The following is a 25,971-nucleotide window of genomic DNA, read 5'->3' as shown; positions in this document are numbered from 1 at the left end:
ACTGTCTCTGCCAAACACCAGCTGTCTGTATGTGGGTACCAGCAAAGAAAGTTTCCTGGCATGAAGTGTCCTGTGCCGAATCCTGTGCTGGTAAAGCAGAGTTCATCTGAAAATGTTCCTGTGTGAAGAGTTCATTTAAAACGTGCTCTGAATTTTCCTGTGTTTAGCCATAAAACATGATAGGATTATTAGAATTCCTCTAAATGAGGATGATGCTTGCTTTCAAAGAGGAGCTCTGATGAGTCATTGCTACATATTTTCAGTCAACCACTTGTTTTTGGAGTTGCTGTGAAGTACCTCAAAGGCAAGTCCCCTTTTGTTCAAGTCTGTGTTTTGGCAGAGGCCTGAGAGTGCCCCCTGTGGGAGTTAAAAAAAAAAAAGTCCTACAGAGACAGAAGCAGAACTTGTATAGTGACATGGCAACAAAGTATTATTCATATTAAATATGGCAGATGTATTAAGCCCAATTGTTTTAAAACATTTTTGTATCTTAGAATACATGTTGATATTACCTATTATTAATACATCTCATTTATAAATGATGCATCCCATTTACAAATGTATTCCACTTTAAAAGGTTGTTTAGCTCCTCTGGACCCATAAATAGATCACTCTTTAGACAGCAGCCAAAGGATTGAAAACACCAGTAGTGACCACAGCCTAGTTTAGCAGATACATATATGTACAGGCAGTAAATTACAGCATAAGGGAAAAATGACTCAGTAAAGAATTCCAGGCAGGTCTACTCTTTTTGCAGGAAAGGTGGGTAATCATCACAAGGAAGTTATAAACATTTACGGGAACACCAGCCTCAGTAGCATCTTTAAACTCTTAGAAGTTTGTGGGGGTTTTAAAGACAAATCAAGGCAAACCCAGGTATTGAGAAACTCATCGACAGCTATTTAATGCTCTAAAATGCACAAGCTAAAGGAAAGCAAGTTCTGAGTAGTTGTACTGTGAAATATATGAAATACAAGGAGTACAGAGAGACAGTGCAGGTATTGGAATGGGGGTGTTTGGATCGTCTTGACACAGATTGTAAGAGGTCATAAATTTTACCTACACTGTAAGGGGATTTTTTTTCTTTTTTGACCTTGGCCTACAGCACACCTTAGTAAGGCCCTCAAAACCAAGTGGGATATTGAAGATGTAGGAAAGACAAAATCTATCGTTTTCTAAAATAAGTTTCACTTAAGTCATTGTTGCAACAGGTAAGAAACAAAATGTTTTCCAAAATACCAAAGACCACTGGTAACGTTTATTTGGTTTCACCACTAAACATCATGTTTGTGTAACTCTTGTGGGAACAACTGGTGCACTCTGTATTTCTTTAAATAGGTCCGTTTATTTTGTGGCTAATAGCTAAGCATCTGTGTTTGATAATGTGATGTGAAATCATGAGGAGTCCCCTGAAGTTGTAATTATTCCTTTGCGACATCCTCTCTACTGAGTTAGGTGATCGGAATCCTCTGAAAATCAGAGCGCTTCAGTTTAGAAGTGAAGTTAGGTCTCTGAGTTACTTTAGGAAGCTTAAAGCTTTAAGATAAGTCCTAATCTCCTCTCTTTATCCTTTATATGCAACACAATTTCTTCCTTTTTCAGAGGGGAATTTTGTGATGGACAGGAATAAGAGAGAACACGGGGATGAACTCAACACAGCGTGCTACAGAGAAGACCGAGACACATGCGAGGAAGACAGCGAGGAGGAACACCCGTACACTGCTGTGCAGCTGGAGGAATCTGTGTATGATTTCATACTGGGTGAGGAGGAGGAGGAGAAAAGGAAACATTGCAGGTCCTTCATCATGAACAGGCCACCAGCCCCTGCCCCTCGTCCCACGTGTTCACTGGTCAGAGAGGAGAACACGCCTTATATAGTACAAGGTCAGTGCTGCTGCTTTGTTGGTATCTTCTAGTAGAATGGAGACATGTCTCTTCTATTTGATGAATAACATTTTCGAAAAGACTAAGATCCCTGTTCAGTTACCTTCAAACCAACACATTGTTTCAGTCAACCTGTTCTCACCCTTCAAATGAGCTGAGAACATCTCTGAATAATGTTAATTTTCAGTTGGCATGTCAGATAGCATCACAATTTTTTATTTAGCTTTTAAAAAATTATGAGAACATGAGGGAAAATTAGGAATCACTGGGCTAGCTGTGAGTGTATCTGTTCTAGCAATTGCCTTTCCTTTCAGTTTCTTTACTGAAATGATTTTACTTAATTCTAAGAAAGAAATTTCAGTCTTTTTTTTTTTTCCTGATAAGAACAGTGGAGAGAAATGCCTGTGTGAAAATTCCTTTTCCAAATATCCTTTCTCCAACACAAAATGCTAGAATTGGCCACCATTTCTAGATAGGGTCATTATATTTCTAGCAGAAAGGATTATGTCCTTTTACCATTACTATGAAAACTGGGGAACTTTTTTGAGCTTATTCGTGGAAATAAAAGGCTGGAAGGGATTTCAGGTATCTTTGCATTCCAATTCAGACTGAAGCCAAATTTCAAAGTAACAAAAGGAATTCAGTGAACTTACTGCAGAGATCTCTGTATCAGTCCCAAAAATCCATGCTGTCTGCATTTCCAGCCTCCTCTACAAAAACCTAACAATGTATGAGAATATGCATAAGAGTAAATGGTAGAAAAATAGGCTGACAAAGGACACCATTAGGTTGCTTTCTGCATGCAGTGCATGATTTGCCCTAAATCAGAATTAATACCATGCAAAACATTCACCAAGTACAGAGAAGCACCTCCTTTTTCATACCTTTCTCAGTCAGTGATTTCTTTTATTCTTCTTAGCTACTCTCTCTCTCCAGGCTGTATAACTCCAGGTTAGAGCCAGGATGCATGGGCTAATGTGATCATCATTTAGTTGCTCTTTCTTCAGCCTATTCAGGAGGCATAAGTATGAATTATTACAGTAGTTGCAGTGGTTATTCCAAGAACAGATGGGCAGGGGGGGCCTGTTACAGCTATAAAAGTCATGAAAATGGCTGCTTTTACTGAGGTTGCTAGAGTAGTGTCTCAAATCTTGGTCCACCATCATTATAGATAGGCCAGTGATTTGAAAACCCTTAATGTGAAGGTGTTTTATTTGGGGGATTGCTTTTACTCTCTGTTATTGCACTGGAGGGTTTCTGCTTTGCCTCCTCTTAAGTGTTTGCTAAGGAAGAGATTATGAGAGGAACTGCTTTGATGACACTGTGGTTTACCATCTTTATATTTATATATACACACACCAACAAGGTTTTTACCTTTGCTTTTATAAGCAAGTAGTGGTAGACAAATTAGCTTCCTGTAGTTCTGTGAAATCAACCCCTGACTCAAGTTCCTTTACTTGCACAGAACATGAGAAAAGTAGAAGCGCTTCAAGAAAGCTTCAGGTTACCACTCAGGCCTCTATTTTGCCTACCTGTACTTCTGGTTCCAGATCTGGAGTATTTCACTCTCCTGTTTGTGCAGGGATTCCTGAGATAGCCAGAGAAATTCCAGACAGAAGGGATATACCTTCCGGTGAAAGACTTTTCTTGCTACTTGGATTGGCAATTTTTGTTCTTCTCTGCAATGGCTAAGAAATTCTATATCCGGTCCAGCAACATCCCAGTTTCCAGTTTATTATATTAGAAATGCTTATTTTCGGGGGAAAAAAGATTGCTTCATCTGTAAGAACCAGAAAATTTCATTCTAGTCCATCGTTACAATCTGTGTGTGTTTGCAGCCATTCCTTTGTAATTAAATCCAATAGTGTAAAATACTGTAGCTGTTAAGTGCATATACACATTTTTCATCCCTCAGATAAATTGATGATACTTTGGGGGTTTTTCATATATTGTATAAAAAAGAGTATTGCAGAAGAGGCAGTCAAATAATCAAAAAGTTAGAATTTATGTAGTTTTACTCTTCCTTCGCCCTGCCACAAACATTGCAGTACAGTAATAAGTAGGTAACCATATGCTCCTATTTATCACAGATATTTTGTTTCATCTAGTGTGTAAAGTGGTTAAGCATGAAAAACTTCAGTGTTTTTTATTCACATTTTGTTTAAAATAAAATTCATTCCTGCCTTAGGTCTCACATTTCAGACCCCCTGTTTTAAACCCTTTGATTTGTTCTCTATCCATTGAGGTTTTGGATGCCCAATATGAAGTAACTAAGATTCTTGAGATTTAACAGCGTTACCTAATACTTTATTCATTCAAAGACATTGATTTCAGTGGCCACTAAGAGATCTCAGAACTTCAGATTATATCATTAGTGTGTCTAGTCAGTACTCTGACATCAGGGGCTGACAAGCCTGATTGCTGGCTTAAATGACATATCTGACATTATGCTAGGGCTTTGTTTGAAAGCAACTTTTAGTTCCTTAACTGCAGCATCCTCCCCTCCTCTGTATTTTCTCTCCATTCACTAAATACCTTTCAACTTATACAACAAATAATTTAATATTCCTGTAAGAAACAGATTACCTTCACTGCACAGTTCTGGTTGATCTCCAGAACCATTTCCTTCTGGTGTTTAGTAAGACACAGGTCCCATGGAAAAATGGGATTAGAGAGTGGAGCGTGCTGTCCAGAGGACGGCTGCGTTAAGGCCACACAGTCACTCACAACTGGATCCCCACGTACTTTGGGAATTTATGGAAAGGACAAGCTTCATGCCTGAAGGATTGCAAGGACTGTTGTGTTAGTGCCATGCTGAGATGCAAGAGGAGGATTTCTCTTTATGTACCCATAGATGGGCTCATTTATTGGAAAAAACAAACGAACAAACAAAACCAACAACAACAACGAAAAAAATGAAAACAAAGCATTGCATAGCAGAAATGCCTTTTGGCTCTTCGATTGCATGCTGGTGACTGCTTTTTAATCTATTTTTTTATATCCATCTGGACAAATCAAGTAGCTGAATTTCCATGAAGACTTTCACCACAAATTGAGCAAAGGCCATGAAGATACAAAAGAGCATCTTTACCTTTAAGCAGAAGGAGTGATGTTTCCACGAAAATAGCAACGAAGAAGAAAGTGAGCAAATAGCTTTCTTTGTAATAAGCAGCTTCCAATACATGGAATCTCAAGTTTACACTGGGCAGAAAGTCTGCTCCCTGTAGATTACCCCCTTGGTGCTCTGCTGAACAGAACAGGCTAGGGAAACTATTGATCTATGGAAAACAAACATGGGACTCGACAAGTTAGTTTTTAGAGTCACTTTCAGAGTAAGATCTACACTTCAAAACCTAGGCAGTGAACACTCAGTGATGCAAGTTGTCATAACTGAGCTACCACAATTTACAGTTTGAGCATCTGACTTGAATTTGCTGACAAATAAATTCTGGGAAACATAGGGGAGCTGAAAGATTTAAAACATAAGTGTTCTAACTGCTTTTACTCATTTTCATTTATTCCATTTTCAAATTTTAATGAAGATTCCAACTACTGTACTGAACACTGATAAATGTACACTGCATTTTTAACAATCAGAGAGTACATTTGTTCTTTAATTTTTACCCCTGCAAGAATTCTGTCTTCTGTATGAAAGGCTTGTCAACCAATGGAGCTGCAAATTGGTGCCAAATAGCTTGTTGTCCAGGTGGTGTGCACTCTTAGGGTGCTCCCTAACCATTCCTCAGGTGCTTATTATTCCTCTGTAGATTATTTCCGTGGTTCATTTTAGGTGTGTGCTGGCAAAACAACTGTTAAATAAATGTACGAAGACGTTGTATTTTCAGTTTAGAGTGCAATTTTAATGTTCCCTATTGATACCAAATTTGATTGAGCTGGATACCAAAGTCCCTAGTGTATTTGTAGGACAGGTGCATGAGTTTCTGTAATGCCCCCCCTGCCATTTCTGAAGTCTGACCTACTAGGACTGCCTCAAGATCAAAGATTATATTACTGTCCTGGATTAGTCATTCCCCTCTTATCACAGACCCCTAGTATGAAACGGGTTTCTGCAGCAAGGGCACCTGTCCTACACCAACATAAATAAAACTTCATATACTACAGCCTTTGTTCCTTTGCAAACCTCTCACAAGTCCCTGAAGGAATGTGTTACCCCTCTGTGCACTAAAAACATTTTATTATTTAAAGATAGCTTTCTGTGGGACCTCACACTAGGGTTAAAAGTTAGAAGTGGAAAAGTGTGTTTTCCAGTTACTGTTCCAAAGGAGAATAGCATTCTCGTTGCTCATCAAAATCACAGGGTATGCAGGAAAAGTAACAGCCAGTGGATATTTTTAGGGAGGCAGAATATCTGACATACAGAATAGGCAGCATAAACCCAACTGAAATGAATAAACAAAATCCAGAAGAGAACTGTTAATGTCTTGGAAGCTTACCAGGCTGATTACTGGGAACTACAGTGATCACATCCTGAGTCAGTAATTCTTATTATGCCAATTGTTTAAATGCTCTAAAGCAGGGGTTTCCAAAGTGAAGCCTCAGAGCCCATGCAAAACTGCAAAACATATTATGTCCCACAGAGGGATTTTATAGTACTTTCCTACAGTGAGTATAAAGTACTGCACTGCAGATGAATTTCATTACGTATTCCCAACTTAAGGATGTTTTTCCATGAATGACATGATACCAGGAAGAACTGTATAGCTGTCTTTGAGCAATTAGACTGTTTTTACAGAACTGGTTGGAGAGAGCTTCATCCACTGTATTTATTCAGTCAGGTTTTTTGCTATCTTAACTCTAGTAGATTGAAACATGTACTGAATAAGGTGCACAGAGAGAAAAAATATTTATAGGATACTGCCTGGTTGCAAACCAAACTCTTCCAAATACAGATAGAGAGTCTTCCCCTTTTTGTATTTCTGTACTCAAGAAAAATGGGACTGAAGAAATATATTCAGGTTTTATATGCTGGAGCAAATACTCTTGAGTGTATTGCTAAAGTCCTTCCAACTTCCATGATCCACTAAGTTAAATTTCCAAAACGAGCAAAGGTGTGAAAGTTCTTTTCATTGTGTGTGGTACAGCAAGTACATTGACACCACTCTCTGAACGGCATCTTGAACTAACTACCATTACCTATTCTTCTCACTCATTCTTTACCCCTTCTGTAAAAAGGGGTTCTGGTATTATTATCTTGCCCCAGTGTAGGGGAGTTATCTCTATGTAATGAGGTCTCTGATGACCTCAGGACCTCCTGAGGTCCCTCTGTGACCAAACTTTCTGGGATTCTAACTGATTTGAGCTTTTATGCTCTGCAAAATTGGGAAGAGAATTGCTGACGAACATATGTTTATTTCTGGACTAATATTTTCACACTGTTATTACACTGTAATTCTTTTTAAAACCATTCTGCTTTTGGTCTGAGAAAATGGGATTTTTCATTCTCAGCCAACTAAGTAGCTGTGCAAGGTAGAGGCTGACAATAGCCTGTGTAAGTTGTGATGAGTGGATGTGATGCTGCCGCTGAAAAACTCAGGCAGCATGCATTGGGCCACTGCAAGTAACAGAGCGACGTGGCAGTATGAGATTTCTGCAAGTGCATTTGACCTCACCTAGTCTTTATTCTGATGAAATGACTGTTGTGTGTTATCAAAAATGTCTTGAGTGTCAGGCTGCACATTTAGACCAGATCAGAGTTTCTGTACCAGTTCAGATGTGATCACTCATTTTCTTGTGCACTTAAAACAGACTTTTTCCCTTTGCCTTGTCATGGTGTAAGTGCATTCAGACACCTATGCTGCTATGACAGGACAGCTTCTGGGACTTGAGTCTTTGTTACCTTGCACTGTACAGCCATCCCTTGTCCACAATAATTAGACCAGATTCATGAGGCATACTGATGCACTTTTGTTCTGTGCTCAGCTGCCTTCTCTTGAAAAAAGTCTCTTTACAGGGCCCCGTTTCCTCAGTTGATTTCATGTTATGAGTCACTAGAATTTTTTGGTTTAATCTGGAATATGTGAAATATTCTGTAGAAGTTTTAGGAGTGGTCATTAGTCATCTCTTACAAAACTTACTGGTTAGCATTGCATTGATGACCTCTCTCTAGTCCTCATGCTGAGTGAGGTTCAGTGTGTTAGCAAACAAAACAGACAAAAGGAAAATGAAATCTAAAAAGATGGGAACAAACATCTGCAGAGTTCTCATCTCCTGAATAATAAGCATCATTCTACTATATTTCTTCCTTAGTATTCTCTGTGTATTTGTCATCCCTTGCTGTGCTACATCTAATTTACAATCTAATCCCTACCAGAAAAAAAGAACTTGCAAGTTTTCTTTGCCTAGGTACTATGCATACGCAGCTTAGATATTAAAATGTTTAAATAATGGGGAAAAATAGAATGGACAAAGATAGGAGTCTCTCTGTTCAACAGATCCCAACTAGCAATTCACCCCTTCTTCTTTATTCTTCCATTAATCATTCGTTAATTGCATGACAATTCTAAAATGAATGAAGCAAAAACCATCTAAGAACAAGGAGGAAACATACAAATTCATTGTAATTTGCATCTGAGTTGATATGTGTTAATAAGTGTTACCCTAGTGTATTAATTAATTTGAATTATCACTTAGTCTTGTGTTCATATAAAGATTTTTTTCCCCTGTATTTTAGTTTTAAAAGTTTACTAAATAAAATAGTCATGATGATAGATAATTTTGTTTGGAACATCGACTCAATGAAGCTGATGAATAAATGCATCTCGAATTTACTAAGCAAGCTGAATTCAAAAAAGTTATATTTATTGATTGTTTTTTTCGTTTTTCACTGTGTCTTTTCTCCTTTGCGTTTGTGCTACTGAAAGTGTGGACTGAGTATGTAACTATTAGGTATGATTAGCTCACATATTGTTCCAGAGGGTAGGTTCATCAGTCTAGCTTTGTTTGAATCACTAGTGCGTTGTGGCAAACTGTTGTTTGATTTTTAGAGGTAATGCTGCCAGTACAGCACATTAGGCAATATCCCTCATGGTTTAGATGGGTAAAGTAAAATATAAATTAGAAACCATATTGTGGTTAATCATTGCCTCCTGACTGATATGAGTTCTCCTCTCCCACGATCTAACTCCTTCCACGTTTTGATTGCCTGTGTTCCTAATTACATCACTAAGCAATTTTTGAAATGCCGTAGTGCATTTGTGATTCCTTACCATTACAGCTTTGTGTTAGAACCTCTGTTAATTCTGAAAATCAGATTCCTGTTCTTTCTGTCAACCTGTAGCTGTTGTAAAAAATTCTCTCTCTCTCTCTAGACCCTTTACACCCTGCACAGTTTCTTGCACTATAAAACACTGTTCTTAGTACAGAATTATGCACAAGAGACTTAGATTTCAACTGTTTCTAACCCTTCTGTTTGTGGTGATAACCATGAAAATATTAACCACGTTTCAAGATCGTAGCATTATTTACCTGCATGTGCAGACAGCCTGAAACAACATCTGTAGCTACTCTGATTGAGATGAAGAAGGCAATTCAGAGTTCCATGGATCCCACTCACTTTCCAATCCTTACTTTGGGGATTTTCCCAGAGTTCTGCATACTTGCCACAAAATTTGTGTTTTGTCCCACTTTTTAAATGTTGTTTTCTGGTTTCAAGTCCTACTAGAAAATATTGCAGTAGTTTCATGCTTTCTGAGTTTGCTTTGCTGGAGGAATATTGAGGTTGCATTACATTCCTAAAGAATGATCTTTCTGCCTAAGGCATAAAAATGTATTTAGGGCTTGCAAAGAACTTCATCTGTATCCTGTAGCAGCTGAAGAGAGAGGAGGGAATAAATGAAATTACTTATTAGTTCTCTCAGCCTCCCTTAATTCTGAGAAACTGCAAGAGAAGAAGAGATACATTGTAGACAAAAATTATATAGCATATATAGGGTCAGGAGATATAATTTGTAGATTTTGACCTACAAGCATCTATGGGTACTTCAACCAGTCACAACATGATTAAAAATCCAAAAGGACTCTCTCTCTGATCATACAGATGTAATTGAAGGGTGCACATTAAGTATAAAAGTATAATAGAAGTACTGTACCCTTTTAATCAGGTTATCTATGGCAGAGAGGCACAGAAAAAAATTATATCTATATAAATGAAGGATTGTGGAATTTTGACACTTTAAAAAATTTCTTTATTAATCCTCCTTTACTGAAGGTATATTTACCTTATCTTCCATAAAGAAATAGTGGAAGATGATGGTTCCTGTGCAAGATGACCCATTTCTTTTATGTCACTTTTGTATTCAAGTACTTCATAAGAATGTGGGAATGAAAGGGTGACTTGCTGGAGCCTTCTCTAAACCTATGGTGGTTGTATAGTGGAGTGTGCCTGTCTTTCCAGGCATTCCAGAAACAGGCGTTTGTTTTCATTGACCTCACCCACACTGAATGCTTGCTGCCAGCTAAAATCATTCCAACAAGATGCAGCACGTAAAGTGGTTTTAATAGTTTTACTTTTCACTGGAGAAGTAATTCCATTTCTGATTACTCCAACACTGCAAAACTCAGCAGAAATTTCAAAATCTATCAATTAAAGTGCTTTCTAATCAGGCACACTGTTGAGTATGTCCCTTCTGCTTATGCAGTGAAATTCGGGCTGCCTGCATTACGTCTGTGTTCTCATTACTTTAATTTCATCTTTTAAAGGAGAATACTATTTCAAGTGTAGAAGAAAACACTGCAACCATATTTAGCAGGATGCTTTGAGAATGACAGAAAAGTATTACGAAAGTTAAAATCTATCAGTGTTAGGCTGAGCTAGGGATTTAACGTCATCAGCTTATGCTGCCTGTGTTTTCTCTCTGTGTTTAGGCTGAGAACTTTTTTAATGAACATCAAGTCCCTAGCTGTTTTCATTCATTGTCACCTTCCATGCAAGCCTACTCAGGAGGTAGCATAAAAACTTTGTTCTGCAGTGTAGAAAATAACCCCGTATGAACTGCTCATTCCTCACCTCTGCACGCGGCCTGTGCTGAGTTGAGGTGTCACAGTGGTCTTGATCATCCATTTTACAAGTGGCTGTGAGAGAAGCAGATGCATCGTACAAGGCAGCCCTGGACAGGCAGACAAGATGCAAACCAAGCTCCACTGGGTTTCCCTGGTCAGCAGGAGCAAGAAGCCAGTACTCCAGGCTGCCACACAAAATGTGCCTGTTATGCTGCTTGAGCAGAGCTCCGTTGTACTGGGCCTTGGTCCCCAAGCAAATATTTGCTCCATTGAACTGGCACATTTGCTGCATTGCAGTGATGACAGAGGATTACTTAATTGGAAGGAATTATTCCAGATTGTCAGTTGGTTTTGCTAAAATCAGAACTGAGACTTAAGAGAGAACGCTTGTGTGGCAGCAGCTAAGTCAGAAACTGAGCAATTCCCACCTTCTGGGTTTTACTGTGCTTGCTGCCAGTGAAAGTTTGACGGTAGCATTTCAGTCCATATCCAGGCTGGCTGTACTCTGGGCAGTTCACAGGAATGGGGATGATGGGCTATGCTAATGGAGTGATTGTGCTTTGCTGTTTCTAGTGCTTGAATAAAATAGACAAAAATATACACATAGTCTTTCTTTAGCAGTATCATTATTCTCACCTGGTACTGTTTCGTTCATTTGTGCCTTAGCTTTCCCCATAAATTAAGAAACAGGCTACAGTAAGTGGCTGTACCATATGAAGAACTCTGAGATCTAGCTATTTCTTCTAAATAAGTAACATGTTTAGGTGATAAGTCCATTTTATTTTCTTCAAAGCTTTTTGTCGTGGTATCTGTGATATCAGTAATCCTGCCATTCTGTGCACCAGAACAATTTTTCAAGTAATTAACATTAGACTGACAAGTGGGTTGAAAAGTACTCTAGGCTAGAACAAAAAATTTATTCCAGCTTGCTTTTATGAGTCTACTTCCTTTGTTCAGAATGTGAAAAAAAATTGCCATTTTTCAACTTCCTTATATTCTTCATTTTTTTGCAGTGTTCCAGCAAAAGGCCACTCGAGTGACCAGTGACAACAACAGGACATATTGCGTCGCCAAGAAACCCGGTACAGAATTTAACTTAGCTCTTTAACTACCTTGATATTTTTCAGTAGAACTAGCAGAGATTTGCTGTGACTTGATTTTGGCTAATTTAGCATCTGTTTTGCCACCTATGATTCATGTCCTTAATGGTATTGCAGCATTAAGAGATCAGATTAAAGAAAGAAGAATAAAAGTTATGGTCTTGTAGGAAAGATTTGTAGAGTCAGAGTTACTTCACATTTTTCTGTTTCCTTTCGTCACTGTGATTAAAACCAAGAAAAGGAATAACAAGAGGGCTCAGCTGTGCACTAGTGCCAGCCATGGAAAGATGGCAGTGTGGGGACCAAGAGTTCTCTCCTGGGTACCCCAAGATCCATGTAAAATTAATTACTTACGGCAGTCCAGTTGTTATTTGAGTTGCAGCACTTCAAAATGTTACTACTGTAAATTCTATTAATGGTACCCTAAAATAATAAACAGTGTTGTGTACTAAATGAATGAACACTGAGCGAAGATATTTCCTCCTCCTTCAGTTATCAAATAGCAGGTCAGGATTAAATCATATAGAGCAGCATGCAATCACTAATTTATTACTGCACTGGGGAACTGCAGTGAAGTTGGAGAGGGAATGAGAAAAAAGGCACTGTGGATATTTTTTATGTCTTAACATAGCAACAATTTCCTTCAAAATGTCAGTACTCTAGCTGTAGAGATAGAGGGAAATGTAGTGCTAGAAGGAAATTCTTGCATGAACCAACACTAATGGAGAATCCATGGACCAGGGCAGTAGTAATGAGCAAAATATTTAAGATGCTAGTCTACTGCCAAAGAGTAATGGTAGAATCCTCATTGATTTGTTGCATTTCTTATTTCTCTCTTTCTACATTTTGTTGTAGCACACAGAGGCCACACTGACAAAGCAACTTACAGCATCGTGAAACACAACATCCCTGCTGAACAGGAAGAACTCATCCACTTGCAGGAACAGGTGAAAAAGGGGGCAATTTCTGTGGATGAAGCCCTGGACAGATTTAAACGGTGGCAGAAGGAAAAAGAGAGACTACAATCCACTCAACAAGTATGAATCTGAAATTTGTTTCTTGACAGGAATCTTGATCAGAAGTTGTAGAAACGAAGTCTTGTATTTTGGCTCCTACACATGAGGTCAGAAATAAGAGTCATGGTTTATCTGCCAATCAGCTCCCAAGGAGCTTGTTATTTATGGTTCTGAGTTTACTAGATACCCATTTTCACTGTTGTTTAATTAGTTGAGAGACTTTCTGAATTTACTGTGGCTGACTTAAGGTGCTGCTGCCTTTGGTTAAAATACCGAGTTAAATATGTTGATCTTCTAAGACTTCTGTTTGAAGCTGCTAGGTGATGCTTAGGTCTCTGCATCCTGCAAGAAACCACAAACCTAACATCACCGAATGAGCTGAATGTGCTATTGAGCAGTGTCGACTAACAAAAACATAACTCATATCAAGCATACATTTATTATAGTCAGTTAATATATACCAACTTAAACCAGGCTTATGCATAACTGAAAATCTTGAATATACTTAGTGGAATTCAGAATTCCTTTGTATTCAATGTATGGAGTAAATTGAGGTGCACAAAAACAGGATTTACAAAAGCCCACACACTGAGTCACTGAAAGAACTGCATCAAAGCTGCGGGCTATGGAGAGGAGGTTTGTTAATTACTTCTAAAAAGACACATGGAGGAAGAGGTTATGCCCTCATTTTATATGAAGTCGTGCATTAAGAAAAATATTTTTTTGTTATCCTTTCAGTCATTTAGTAGAAAGAGGAAAACCAAAGCTAGTCTGCTACTTTGCAGAGTGGGAGAGCTGTCAGATGCTGCCAACAAGGAGAGATTAAATGCTCTTTGTGTTTGCATCTACTGAAGAAATAGTCTGAGCTTAGTCATCACAGTGGAACTTAACAGCAAAAATGCAAGGGCCTAGAAGAGTTTAGCAACCTGGTTCCTGGGCCTGGCACCAGGAGCGTGGCACTAGCTCTTCGGCAGTGGTGCAAGAGTGTGGTGGATGCCCCTTTCCAAATCCATCTGCAGCCAAGCACACAAATGAATTGTGGATATTGCCCTATCAGTCAAGAGAATTTGTTGTGGAGGAAGATGATATCTAATCTGTGCCATTATAGCAGCACTAAGCTATAAGTCTTTTTTTTTTTCTTAGTAAACTATAAGATGGTCGTATTTCAAGAAGGATTTACTTGGCGTGTTTTTACTGCTCCAGAGAAAAAGCTACTTTGTAGTGGTCATTTATGCCCTGCAATGCATGTGTGACTTTTCTTTGGTTCTGTTCCTTTTCTTTGGTTTTGTTCTACAGAAAAGTCTTTTGTTGTTGCCTCTCTATGAACATGGTGAATTTATTTCGTGCTGTCACTGCAGTTGTCTGTCTTCACTTGGATTTTTGAGGGAAAATTGCTCGTCCAGAACAAAAAAAACCCAAACCCCTAAGTCTCAGTAATCTAATGCCAGAATCAATGTAACTTACTGATGGGGGGGAGGGGGGAAGGAATTCCACAAGACTTAAGTATAAATGCTAAAATTATCATCACAGACATTTTTCAGTCTTTTAAAATTATTTTCCTGGAGAGAGAAGCTTGGTGTTCAGAATGCTAAAGAATTCAGCTTTTTGTAGTCACTCATTGTTTTTATCGTGAACTTCCGTTACTGTTTTCTGCTGTTGGTTTTATGCTTGTTTTTTACTTAAAGGAAAAAGTACATCACCCTAGAGACACCACTATTGGAAACAGACAAGAAAATGAAAATCTGAATGGTAAGTTGCACTTTTTCTGCAACTAAAAAGTTGCACTTTTTAGAACTCTTTGAACTGTAAGTATACTGTAAAGGTCCAATCCAAAGCCTTTTGGATCAGGCATTGAATTTGTAATGAGCATTTTCTGTATCTGACCACATTTAAGTTATGGCAGCATAATCAGGCCTTCAGCAGAGTCAAGATATCATCCAAGAGACAAACTCACTGAGAGTTAATGGGGCAGAAAATTTACCAAGCCTCTGTGGCTCAGCTTTTTTGTAGCCCATTTCCTACTGCATCATCACAATTAGGGTTGATGGTTTCTTTAGAACAATTTACTTAATGACTTCAGTATTTTATTTGTAAATCAGCCATCAATTGGCACTTGCAAATTCTTGATGAACTTTCCACTGCTACAGCAGTTTTTATGAGTATTGTGAGTCATTAATTAAAAGTGTACCATTTGTCATTCAAGATACCTTTTTCTGTTTTGGAGGGAAAATGGGACTTTCGAGGTTGTCCTGTGTAGGGCCAGCAGCTGGACTCGATGATCGTTGTGGATGCCTTCCACCTCAGGATATTCTATGATTCTTTGTGATTGAATGTCGTTCAGTATAAATAATTTTCATTTCCTAGAAACTGTTTTCTCTTGTTATGAAAAGAATATATTAAGTGGTATTGATTTTAGGCCTGTGATTCCTGTAAAATTCAGTACATGTGCTGAAATGAAAATTAGTGTTTCTTTTTTACATTGGACTTAGTACCATTTGTATATCGCTATTTAAAATTATCACCTAAATGTGTTATTTCCTTACTGCAAAAGAGGAAAATAATCCACAGTAGGGCTTTCATTATTCTCTTACACGTCGTTGTATTTATGTGGACTTGTGAGATACTGTAATTAATTAAGGGAAATTCTTGCTGCCCCAGTGGCAGCTTTGCAGTCCAGATATTTCAGCATTAATATCCTCTGTGGCTGGTTGGGGTGCAGCATCAAAAGCCTTCACAGGGCACTCAGGGCCTAAGGGCTTGGGATCACTGCATTTGTACCTCCAGCCTGTATTCTATAGGCAAGGCAAAGCTCATGCCAGCGTGAAGGTGATTCTTGGAAAGTATCTGTCTGGGTTTTTCTAAGGCCAGATCAATCCTGCCTGTGTAGCTGTGCCCCCTCTCCAGAGTTCATTTATTGAATTGTAGCAGCAGAAATGTAGTATCAACACCAGAATTGTAAATTTTGTGAAATTATCCAGTAACTCAGATAATGGTCACTATGTTCCCTTCTGATCTTAACCTCTTTGCCCTCTGTTACACTGTGCTGTGGTGCATATAAATCTGCAGCTTAGCACTGCAGAAATGCAGTGGGAAGAATCATTATGGAGGCCCCTGTCTTGTCCAACTGCACTTCACTATCAGAGATTTCAATGCTTGAAAATAAGGACTTCCTCTACAGCTGGAGGCATAGTGAGGGCAAGAATTAAGAAGGATCTGAGTAAACCAGTACCTAACTCCAGATGGAAATACGTTGTCTGGAACAAAAATGACAATGACGTTCTTTTTTCCTTCAAAGTTCCTAATGAAAGCAGACCAGAGAGCATTAATCTGAGAGAGGGTTTTTTCACATTTAATAAAGCAGTATATAAAAATGTTAGCAGTCCTTAGATTTGTTTAAAGAATTCTAGTTTTTACATCTGTATACAAACTCTCCATTCTGTACCTTTAAAAACATGGGCCTCCCTCTCCGGATTCCATGTTTGAAATAAGGATTTGCATAGTCTTTTTCATAGACAGTTTTTGAAGTCTTGATTGAGGATTTAAAGAGATCACATCAGAAGCCTGGTAGGAAAAGAATTTGCTTTTATTTTAATGAGAAAAGAAAATATCTCTTATAAATTAGTGTGGAACATAATTTTTAGTTTCTTGATAAGTTTGATCTTGCTTCCCTGTAATGAAAGTTATTAATGAGAGTGGCACTTGGTTCAGTCTTCCATTATAACATTTGATGCTATCACAAAGTTCATGTCTCAGTTTGCAACAGTTTAATATATGACTGAATAACACCCCAAAAAAAATCAACTGCAAAGCAAAAAGTTCTGCCACTCTTGGAGTGAAATATCTACAAAAACCTATTTTAATAATAACTCAGTAAGGCCTAGAATGTTCATTTGCAGAAGGTGCAGGCACAGACAGTGGTTTCACTCAATGCTGTATAACATACATATGGTCTGACCCATAGACATTGATAATATATTCTCTTTTTCTCCAAGAAAGTAGGATGTTAGCCAACAGAGCAAAACCAACAAAAACAAATAACTAATAAAATTTCAGGGAAATACGTAGAAGATTTGTGGACAAAAGGCACATTTTGCAATTTAAGTAGCCCAGATTTTTTAGGGTACACCACCAAAGTAGCCTATTGCCCATGGGAAACTATCTGTAAGCAAGGCTCGCACACTAATTGGAAAGCTGCCTTGCCACCCCTAAAGTATTACAGAGTAGGAGAGACAGAAGAGTGAAGAGAACAACAGAATTGAAGGTTTGAGAGTCTTGGGTTTGTGCATGTCCACTAAGAAAATGAATGGCAGCAGGTGAGAGACCATTTATACAAGGATTACTAGACAAGTTTCCTCTAAAGTCTTAAAAAACGATGCAGCTTCCTCCCACATGCATTCCAGGTCTATATTTATTAGCACATAGGCATCATACTGTTTTTAAATATTTCTATCTACAACATTGGCCATTTGAATTACCTATGAAAATGAGATTTCAAAACCTGCCTTCTATTGCAGCTGCATTGTGGCACCTTATGTGCCACATCCCACAGATTTAGTCATCTAGCATCTAAAAATATGCCCAAGATTGCAGAAACTACGTAAAATGGTTTGCATTGCTTGTAGTGAGCTATCCCCTCATAGCTAATCTCTATAGAACCTTGAACAAGGGTTCAAAGGTCTTTAGGGATGCATAGTAAAGTGCAAGATTCCTCATCAAAACTGGGAATAACTGATGCTCTGTTCTCCACTCTTGACATAGCAGCAAGAACTGACTAGTAGGTGTCACTGTCTTTGATGGCTGCTCATTATCTAGCAATTAAACAAACTGTAACTCAGATGGATTTCAAAAGACAAATACTGCATTAAACAAATGTTCAGCTTGATTTATTATTATTGTTGTTGTTGTTATTTAAATGCCAGCAACTTATATAATAGTTTTAAATGAAGGTAGGTCTTAGAAAAGACTAAATGCAAGGTAAGTGTACTGCTGTGGAAAGGTCAAAGCTTTTTCCACAGGGATCATGACTTTAACCATTTATTTCTTAGCTGTTAAAATCAATAGGTACTTACACTGAAGTGGCCTTCATATCCAAGGGCAGCTTTACTAGCTGTTGCTATAGGCTGTTTAATACTGAGCCACCCCTGGAAGGCACTGTAAGTAGCCGGGTCATCCACTGCAGTAAAGGCATCCTCCACAGAATTTCTTCTTCCAGATTTTGATTTCCAAATTTGCAGATAACCCAACCAGCTGCCAAAGATCGAATCTCTTTCCCAGCTTCATCCAAAAAAAAAAACCACTCAAAAGAGCACAATGCACCTTTTACAAACTGACAGGTTATTGATTACATTCACTATCCTAAATGTCTGGCTTCATTCCTCAACTCTAATCAGCAACTTGTTTTCAGTCCAAGTTGCTAATAGATTGCTTATTCATCAACTGATACTACTCTGGCTTGCAGGTTGTGTCTAAGTAGAGTTCTTTGAAAACCCCAAAAAACAGCACTTAATTTTGGGCACAATAACCAGTTTCTGTTTTCTCTGCTAGGTCAATAGAAGATGAACAAAGACCTTAATTTTGACATTTGAATCCGTGGGCACTCAAACTTCTTTAGTCAGCCCACTTAACAAAGTTGAAATAACTTGGGATCCTGAAGCACATACAAGCTTTTGTATATGTGGAGAGTAAGGAAGTCATAGAAAAGTATCTTTTTTTCTTCATGACTTCAACAGTATGCATTTCAGTTAGGACCTCTAGTCTTTAAAATACCTACTCGTTGGTTGTTTACCATAGTGTCCGTTGGACTTGTGAAGCTACACCTTTAGCCTGGCTTACTTCCAATTTCTTAAGTATTTTGAAGCTTCACATGATGCTCAAACTTAATATCAAGAAAATAACAAAAATCAGGTTCCTGCCTCTTTGTCAGTGAGTCAGGTATTCTTGGGGCAAGCTCACAGTCACACTGTTGACTGAGGGGTTCACCAAGGCAATGAATGTTTGTGTTCCACTCAGCCTCTCTTCATTGCCAGCCATAAAGACCAGACGTGCTGTTGGGAGTAAGATTTGTACAAAACCCACCTCGTGTCATTCTCCCACACAACACCTGCTTATTTTTGTGGATGTCTCTTGCTCCCCTGCTCCCAGGGACATGTGTTGTCTTCACATTTGAAGTAAAACACATAAGAAATGACTCATCCTAGGTATGTATTTTCTGAATTTTTCAACTTTTTAAAGACATTGTGCACCAACCTAACTTACTGATATAAATGACTATTGATTGCATCTATTTCTTTTTAGTCTTCAACTAGGAGCCCAACAGACAAGGGACATATGCCTGATTAACGGAGGTAAGAGCACGTGTATCAGTGTGTGCCACACACACTCACAGACGTACGTTACTCGTCATGGAAACTAATGCTTGTGGAAGTGCTTTCCATCGGAGTGCATTTATGTAATAAGAGAATGGAAGTGCAGCTCAGAAGTTCTGATTTCACAAGTTAAACCATAATCATCCCAGTGTGGTTTGTCCTAGAATTTTTATCAGATATCAGCCTGTTCTTGCTTACTGTGGGGCAGATTAGCAAGAAATGTAGTCACTAAGCTAACCTGTGGGTGCAGTTGAAGAGAGTTTCTGTTAGTTATTGGAACTAATGCCATTTATGCAACTAAAAGCTGTGTTAGAGTCTAGTCCTGCATACTGATTTCATGCACAGATTCAAACATACTGAATACAGTTGAAAGCTATGGATGCAAGGATGTGTCCAGATGAAAATTTTGTTTTCCTAACTCCTCTAAAAATAGTCATGCAACCTTTCTTATGCATGGAAGGATGACTTCCATTAAAAATTCAGGGCTAAGAGCAAGGAGGTTAGCATTCTGTTAATGCATGTGAAAATCTTTTCCTTGAGATCTTTACCAAATTCCCAATTCCTTGGTTTTCTCAGGCACTGAAATTTTTCAGTTTGTTCATCTCTGCAAGAACAGTCTGTGCTGAACAGGTTCAAAAGTCGGAGTTTGATTCTCTTCTTCAGTCTGCTTTCCTTCAGATGAGCTTAGGATCTGAAATTTTTTGAAACTGAACTCTAACGTTTTAGATGTGAGGAGTATTTATGATTTTGCATTATTAGAGTTTCAAAAGGGATTAAGTACTATTTGTTCACAGTAGCAAAATGATGCAATTTATTCCTTGAGAAAAAATGTCATTTTAAAGGCTTTGTTAGATAAGTTAGAGTTGGAGAGGCAAACTGAATCAGTGTTGCACTGTTGTAGTGGAAAGGTTTTTGGCACTGAAAGTGGATTATCTTCAGTGAGGTCTCTTCTGCCACTGTACTCTCATGTAAAGGAGTGGACAGTTGCTTCTTGTGAGAACTGTGTTTCCATGTCTCATTTCTGGAGCCAGCTGCCCACCTGCTCACTGGAGTACAGTGTCCACACTATCAAACACTAGGTATCTCCTCCGCTGCTGCTTATTCTCTAAATCACTTGTTCAGGCCTCCCTCTTCCAAAGTTTTAATTAGAACCAAAAAATTAGTCTTATGACATGACATGAGAATGAAAAATTATCACTACTTCAAGAGGCAGTTTGACTCCTACATGGACATTGCTAACAGAGCTGTTTCCTTGAGTGGAGATGAAGTCACTTGCACTTAATGAGTAAAAAATCTTCGAATTTTAAAAGCCTCCAAAGCTGGGGAAAACTATTACAAAAAAAAAAAAACCAAACCTCCAAACACCTGGGTAATAACAGAGCTGCTTATAAATTTCGGATTGCTGAAGTGAGATGAATCCTGCAAGGGGAGATACCCTTGGGATCAGAATAGGTGATTTCTGTCACCTTTAGAAAATCATTATGTGGGAGAGAGAAAGTGAATTAGATGTGGGAGAACTTGCAAATACAATTTATCCAGCTCATTCAGTCAATTCTGTTTGTGAATTATCCACATCAAACTCCAAGGTTCTCTGCTTCTGCAAATTATGGCCTCTCGACAGCTTTCTTGCTGTTTTCTATCTTCATGCTTGTTCAGCAAGACCATTTTTTTTATGACTAATTGCAGGGAGATTTTTGAGTGTTTGATTGTTAAAAAAAATCGCAGATAAACATTAAAGACCTGCCTTTCTATTGCTAATATTTTGACCCTTCAAACAGCTGAGTCTCTAACTCCAGTGCAAAGTTCTTAGCTGTCTTAGCTCATGCCTACCAGAGATCATCACATTCCTTATGCAAGGTGCGAGGAGGATAATGGAATTGATATCCAGCTGGTGGATCTGAAGGAATAGACTGGTTTTGATTCTCTCATTTCAACAAACACAGTCTTTGATCTTATTCTAAACAAACATGACCCAGTCCATTGAATAACAGGCATTTTTCATTATTTCTTATAGTGCAGCTCTTCAGCCAGCTGCACAGCAGTTTCATCTGCTTGGTATCCCACACGTCTTCCAGCTGTGCCCTGACAGCCTCAGACTCCAGCCCCTCCTGCTGTGACACGGCGGTGTGATCATCGCTGCACTTCAAGCGTCTTGGAATCTCTCGCCTGGGCCAACTCTAGAAGAAGACCAGTATCACTAAAGCAAAATTAATAAGATTCCTTGTAAAGTCAGCACTGAATTTTACATCTTTTCTTTGCCTTTTAGTTCTCCCCCCTCAAGATGACAGCTGAAAATTTCTGTAAGTAGGTGTTGCGTGCCCTGGTTAATAATTTTGAAATCATTCCAATTTTTTTATGACGCTTGATATTTGTTTAAAAGTAGATTTTATGCACAGAAAAGGAATATTGTGAAAAGTTATGAAGATTATGATGTGATAATAAATACAATTTTTTTTTCCTTTTTGTTAAAAATTTTTGATATTAACTTTGTATAAAAAGTTGTCTTTCCTGGAAATAGTAATTGTATTTCATCACTAGCTTAAATAATTGTGCTCACAGTAAAGATAATTAGTACTGATTTACATAGTTTGGCTTTAAAAATTATCTACTAATGCAATAAAGTGATTACAAGAATTTGGTTTACAAGGAATTTATGTTTTGTTTAGTAAGTTGCCTAAGGTAAGTAATATCCAGACCAAAACCAAAACACTCACTACTGCATTAACACAGCAAAAGCAAAGGAATAAATGTGGTTATTAGGTATTAATGGTCTGCATTCCCATAGTGTTATTATACAAAATTTAAGTGAGCATGTAATGATATGAGTATGAAAGATGACTTGCCCTATTTCATGCACAAAAAAAAAAAGAAAAAAATCTCCTAACTTTAAATGAATTTTTCTCCTTAACTACATGTTAATGTGACACCCAAATTTGGAAGAGGGGAGTGGATTTGATGTTCAAGCCCTCAAGGCTTATATTATTTTTCCAATTTCAATAAATTATTGTGCCAAGTGAACCATTAGAAATAAAAGTAAGCCAAAAAAGACGATGTTGGGATTTTAAAATAATGACAGAATCTTGAAAGCCTCTAGATTTAGGCTAATTAAAAATCTATTTTCTATTTTAAATGGGTTGATTAAACATTTTCAGGAAATTATCTGTTCTCTGGGGGAAAACCCACATTTCTGTTAAAAACACTCCCACAAATACTGCAGATGTATTGCTATGAAGTCATAAATATTCAGTGACTGCTGTATTAGTGTGGCAACATAGCTTTGTGTTCCATACAGAGCTATTTGAACCACAGCAAAAGCCTTGAAATGTGTAATGTATTCCAGAGCTGGAAATAAGAGTCAGTGCCTTTGAACTGAGGGGCATGAGACTGGGCAGGAGAGAAGCTGTGATGTTTTAAGACTTACCTGACCATGTGGAAATGGGAGTAGGGAGAATTATTTGGAAATCTAAATAAGCTGTTATTTTCCCATAAGAGGTCCCTATTTCTCCCCTCAAAAACATTTATGTTTTTAGAAACCTGGTTAGTCAGTGTATCCCCTAACAAGCATTCCCGAGAAGCCGAGATATAAGTGAAAAGGGAATACAAATAATGAAAAGGTTCTTCATGTCGGTACCTGGTGTCTTTTCAGACATTTGTGGGTCTCTTTCTGTAGCAGAGGAGATGAAGGACCCTTTCTTGGGAGGGGTCAGTCCTCACAAGCCTCCAGGCAGGAGCTAAGTGCTCTCTGTGCTGCCAAGGGAGAGGCAGTGGCCCAGTGGCTCCTTTGCTCCAGCCAGAAGGCACCTGGAAAATGCAGGGATTTGCCGTCAGTGGTAAGAAACTACAAAACTGGAAATTTACAAAAATGGAGCACAAGACAGTTACATCAAGGAAACACTATGGTTTTTCCTAGGGAAAAATAGAGTGTAACAATATAGCAACAGTGCCAAACATAAAAAGTAGAAGCCAGAGGGTAACTCCCCTCAGGAAGTAGAAGTGCGCACTGTCTGTGTGTGTGCAAGTCTTTGCATCTATAATGCATGGTGTGATACTCTACAACTTCCAGCCCTGGGGAGTTTAGGATTACCCATAACAAAGCAGCTCCTGTTCTGTGCTTTTGCTGCTTCATCCAAGCCCAGCTCTAGGCAAACCCAGCGCAGTAGTGCCAATGTTACAGATTTCAGCAGCCCTGTTTTATGATATTTTCAGTTCCTGCATCTGGGGCAGCTGCCTGTCACAGAAGTACAGGTTTAATGTAGAACCCAAAAAAAAAAAAAAAAAACAACCAAACCAAAAAAACAACAAAACCAAACCAAAACAAAAAAATCCAGATCAGTTGTTGTCAGTCCACAAAATCTTCCTGAAAAATTCTGTGTAATCCATAACAATGTAATTTGTATGGTATTAAATTCAGCAAAGGCTAAGTGACAAGTTAAAAACAGGGCTTTTGTTCATTTGGTTTTTGTTTACACACACACAGAATTCCCACCCATAATTGAAGGCAGCCAAGCCAAGGCCCCAAAGAAGAAATTAAAGGATGGAAGGATGGATGCTTTTTTTTTTTCTTCTCCATTCTCCAAAGGGAATTTCTGAATCTGTTCAAGCTAAAAGTAAAATCATTATACTTCTACAAAAATACAAGCATCCGTTCCCACTCCTCTCATAGTTCAGTATTCACAGTTTGTTTTCTGCTGCAGGATTTCCATACGTTTCCTCAAGGTGTGCCACTAAACTTCAGACGCATTTATGAACAGACATTCCAACACAAGGGAGGTCCTGAAGTTTTGCTAATGAAATGTGCTTTACTAACAGGGACCATCCACAAGTGCCTATTTAGCAGTGCACAAATGATTAAGCAAATCACAAGAGTGTGGAAGCCTAACTGAGGCAAGGTTCCTGCTTTAAGTACCCTGAAATACTAGCTTCATTGTAAGGTAGGGTATTCAGTAATCAGCCCATCAGCAATAACACCACTCTATACTTCCAACTGCCAGTGTCTATGCTATTAAACTTCAATAATTCACTCAAAAATAAGTATTTTTTATGTGGTGACATCCAAGAGAAAGAAAACAATACAAAAAGATTCACAGTGACTGCAGTTACCAGCAAGTTTCTCTGATCTGTCAGGGAGAGCCTCATCACAGGAGAGACTTCAGTGGGTCATCAGTGCTCAAAGATTGTCCACTTTTTGCTGAGGTAACTCACCATTTGGATGTGTCCTGTTATCCATGAGGGGGTGGTATGACCTTGCTGGATGTTGATCCTTATGAAAAAACACTTGTAGCATTTCAACAGTATAACATACAGCAGGCTGAGAATAAATCTAAAATCCTGCCTTCATTTTATTAAAGAAGCTATAATCTGTGCAGGAATGTAAGTAAGTGGTGCTGAGGATACATTTGAGTCTTGGTAGGAAACATCTCCTGTGGTAAGAGCAGGAGCAAAGCAACAAGAGTTGTCCTGACAGTCCTCAAGGGGATGTGAATAACAGAGAGGGGGCAGGACCATGTAGACTGACTGCTCATCCCCTTCATTTACTGTAACCAACTTTCTTACTGACAAACTTTAGAGTCATGTTTTAGTAATTCTGAAATGAGTCATTCCAGAAACAGGCCCCAAGACAAACGTGCTCAGTCTCATGCCACTAGCTCTGCTGGCATGCAGTAGCAGAAATTAAGAACTGCATCAAGAGAGCAGGGAAGAGTTAAATGGAGACAGAAAACGATCCCAGGGAAGCAACAGTCTGTTTATGCCAGGCAAGAAATCAGAAGACCTCTACCAACAGTATTGCCAACTCTCAACAGTAGCTTCAAAGGCTTGGATGAGCCCCTTCTTACAGAGGAGAAAACCGAGGAATCAGTAGGGGTTCAGCAGGTGAAGAATCCATTGGGATTGCCCAGCATGGATGCTCCCCGGTTGGTATGGTACACAGTGCAAAGCAAAATTAAAAAGTAAAAAATAAATAAGCCACAATTGTTTGCAGATGCAAGTGATGTGCAATACTTGCTCATATAGGATATATAAACCATATCAGTTGTCTAAAGAAAATAAAAGCAAACATGGAAAACGTTTACCAGAAAAGGCTTACTGTTGTCATCTATACAGAGAAGGCACTTAGTCTGATAAAAAAAAAAAGAATTTTTTACGAAAAGGGGCGTTTTTAATCAGCCAGTATTGAAGTTCATCTATTGTAAGGCTAAGATGCCTCATTACGAACCTGTGCTTTCAGTCCTGGCAGAAGACAGTCCAGAACGTTTCACCCCAGGGCACTAACCTATGAAGCTTGTTGGGTTACAGCAGCTCTTCAGAAAGTAACCTTGGATCCAGTGCATTTCAAGGCAAGAGACACAGGTCTAACAATTATCTGAAGGGGTTTTTTTCCTAGCATGGATTTGTGTATTTCAGCCATCTTCTCTGGCACTTGCAATACTCTGCTCTGCTAGATTGAGTGCTGTTATTAGAAGTCTTTTCATACAAACATATTTCTAGACAAAGGGAAAAAAAAAACAAACCTTTGAAAACATCCTTTCCCTTCTTCATTTGAGATCACAAAGCAGACTTTAGTTAAACTTTGCTGTAGTTCTTGAAATT

The 25,971-nt window shown here is 38.5% G+C and overlaps 1 protein-coding gene across 1 annotated transcript in view; it reads left to right on the top strand.

The window, feature by feature from the left end:
• The window catches only part of BANK1 (B cell scaffold protein with ankyrin repeats 1), a 132,163-nt gene extending 110,349 nt beyond the window's left edge, over positions 1–21,814 (top strand). The window contains exons 10-15 of the mRNA XM_050338795.1: positions 1,603–1,884; positions 11,916–11,984; positions 12,858–13,039; positions 14,704–14,767; positions 19,313–19,362; positions 21,398–21,814. Coding sequence (XP_050194752.1) covers positions 1,603–1,884; positions 11,916–11,984; positions 12,858–13,039; positions 14,704–14,767; positions 19,313–19,323 — 608 coding nt within the window. The 3' untranslated portion in view covers positions 19,324–19,362; positions 21,398–21,814. The remainder of the gene's footprint in view (positions 1–1,602; positions 1,885–11,915; positions 11,985–12,857; positions 13,040–14,703; positions 14,768–19,312; positions 19,363–21,397) is intronic.
• Positions 21,815–25,971: the final 4,157 nt, after the last annotated feature.

This window comes from Myiozetetes cayanensis, unplaced genomic scaffold (genome assembly GCF_022539395.1).
Source record: "Myiozetetes cayanensis isolate MyiCay16 unplaced genomic scaffold, myiCay2020 scf7, whole genome shotgun sequence".
NCBI lineage: Eukaryota > Metazoa > Chordata > Aves > Passeriformes > Tyrannidae > Myiozetetes > Myiozetetes cayanensis.
Note: the sequence above shows the minus strand (reverse complement) of the source record. Positions and strands in the feature narration are given on the sequence as shown.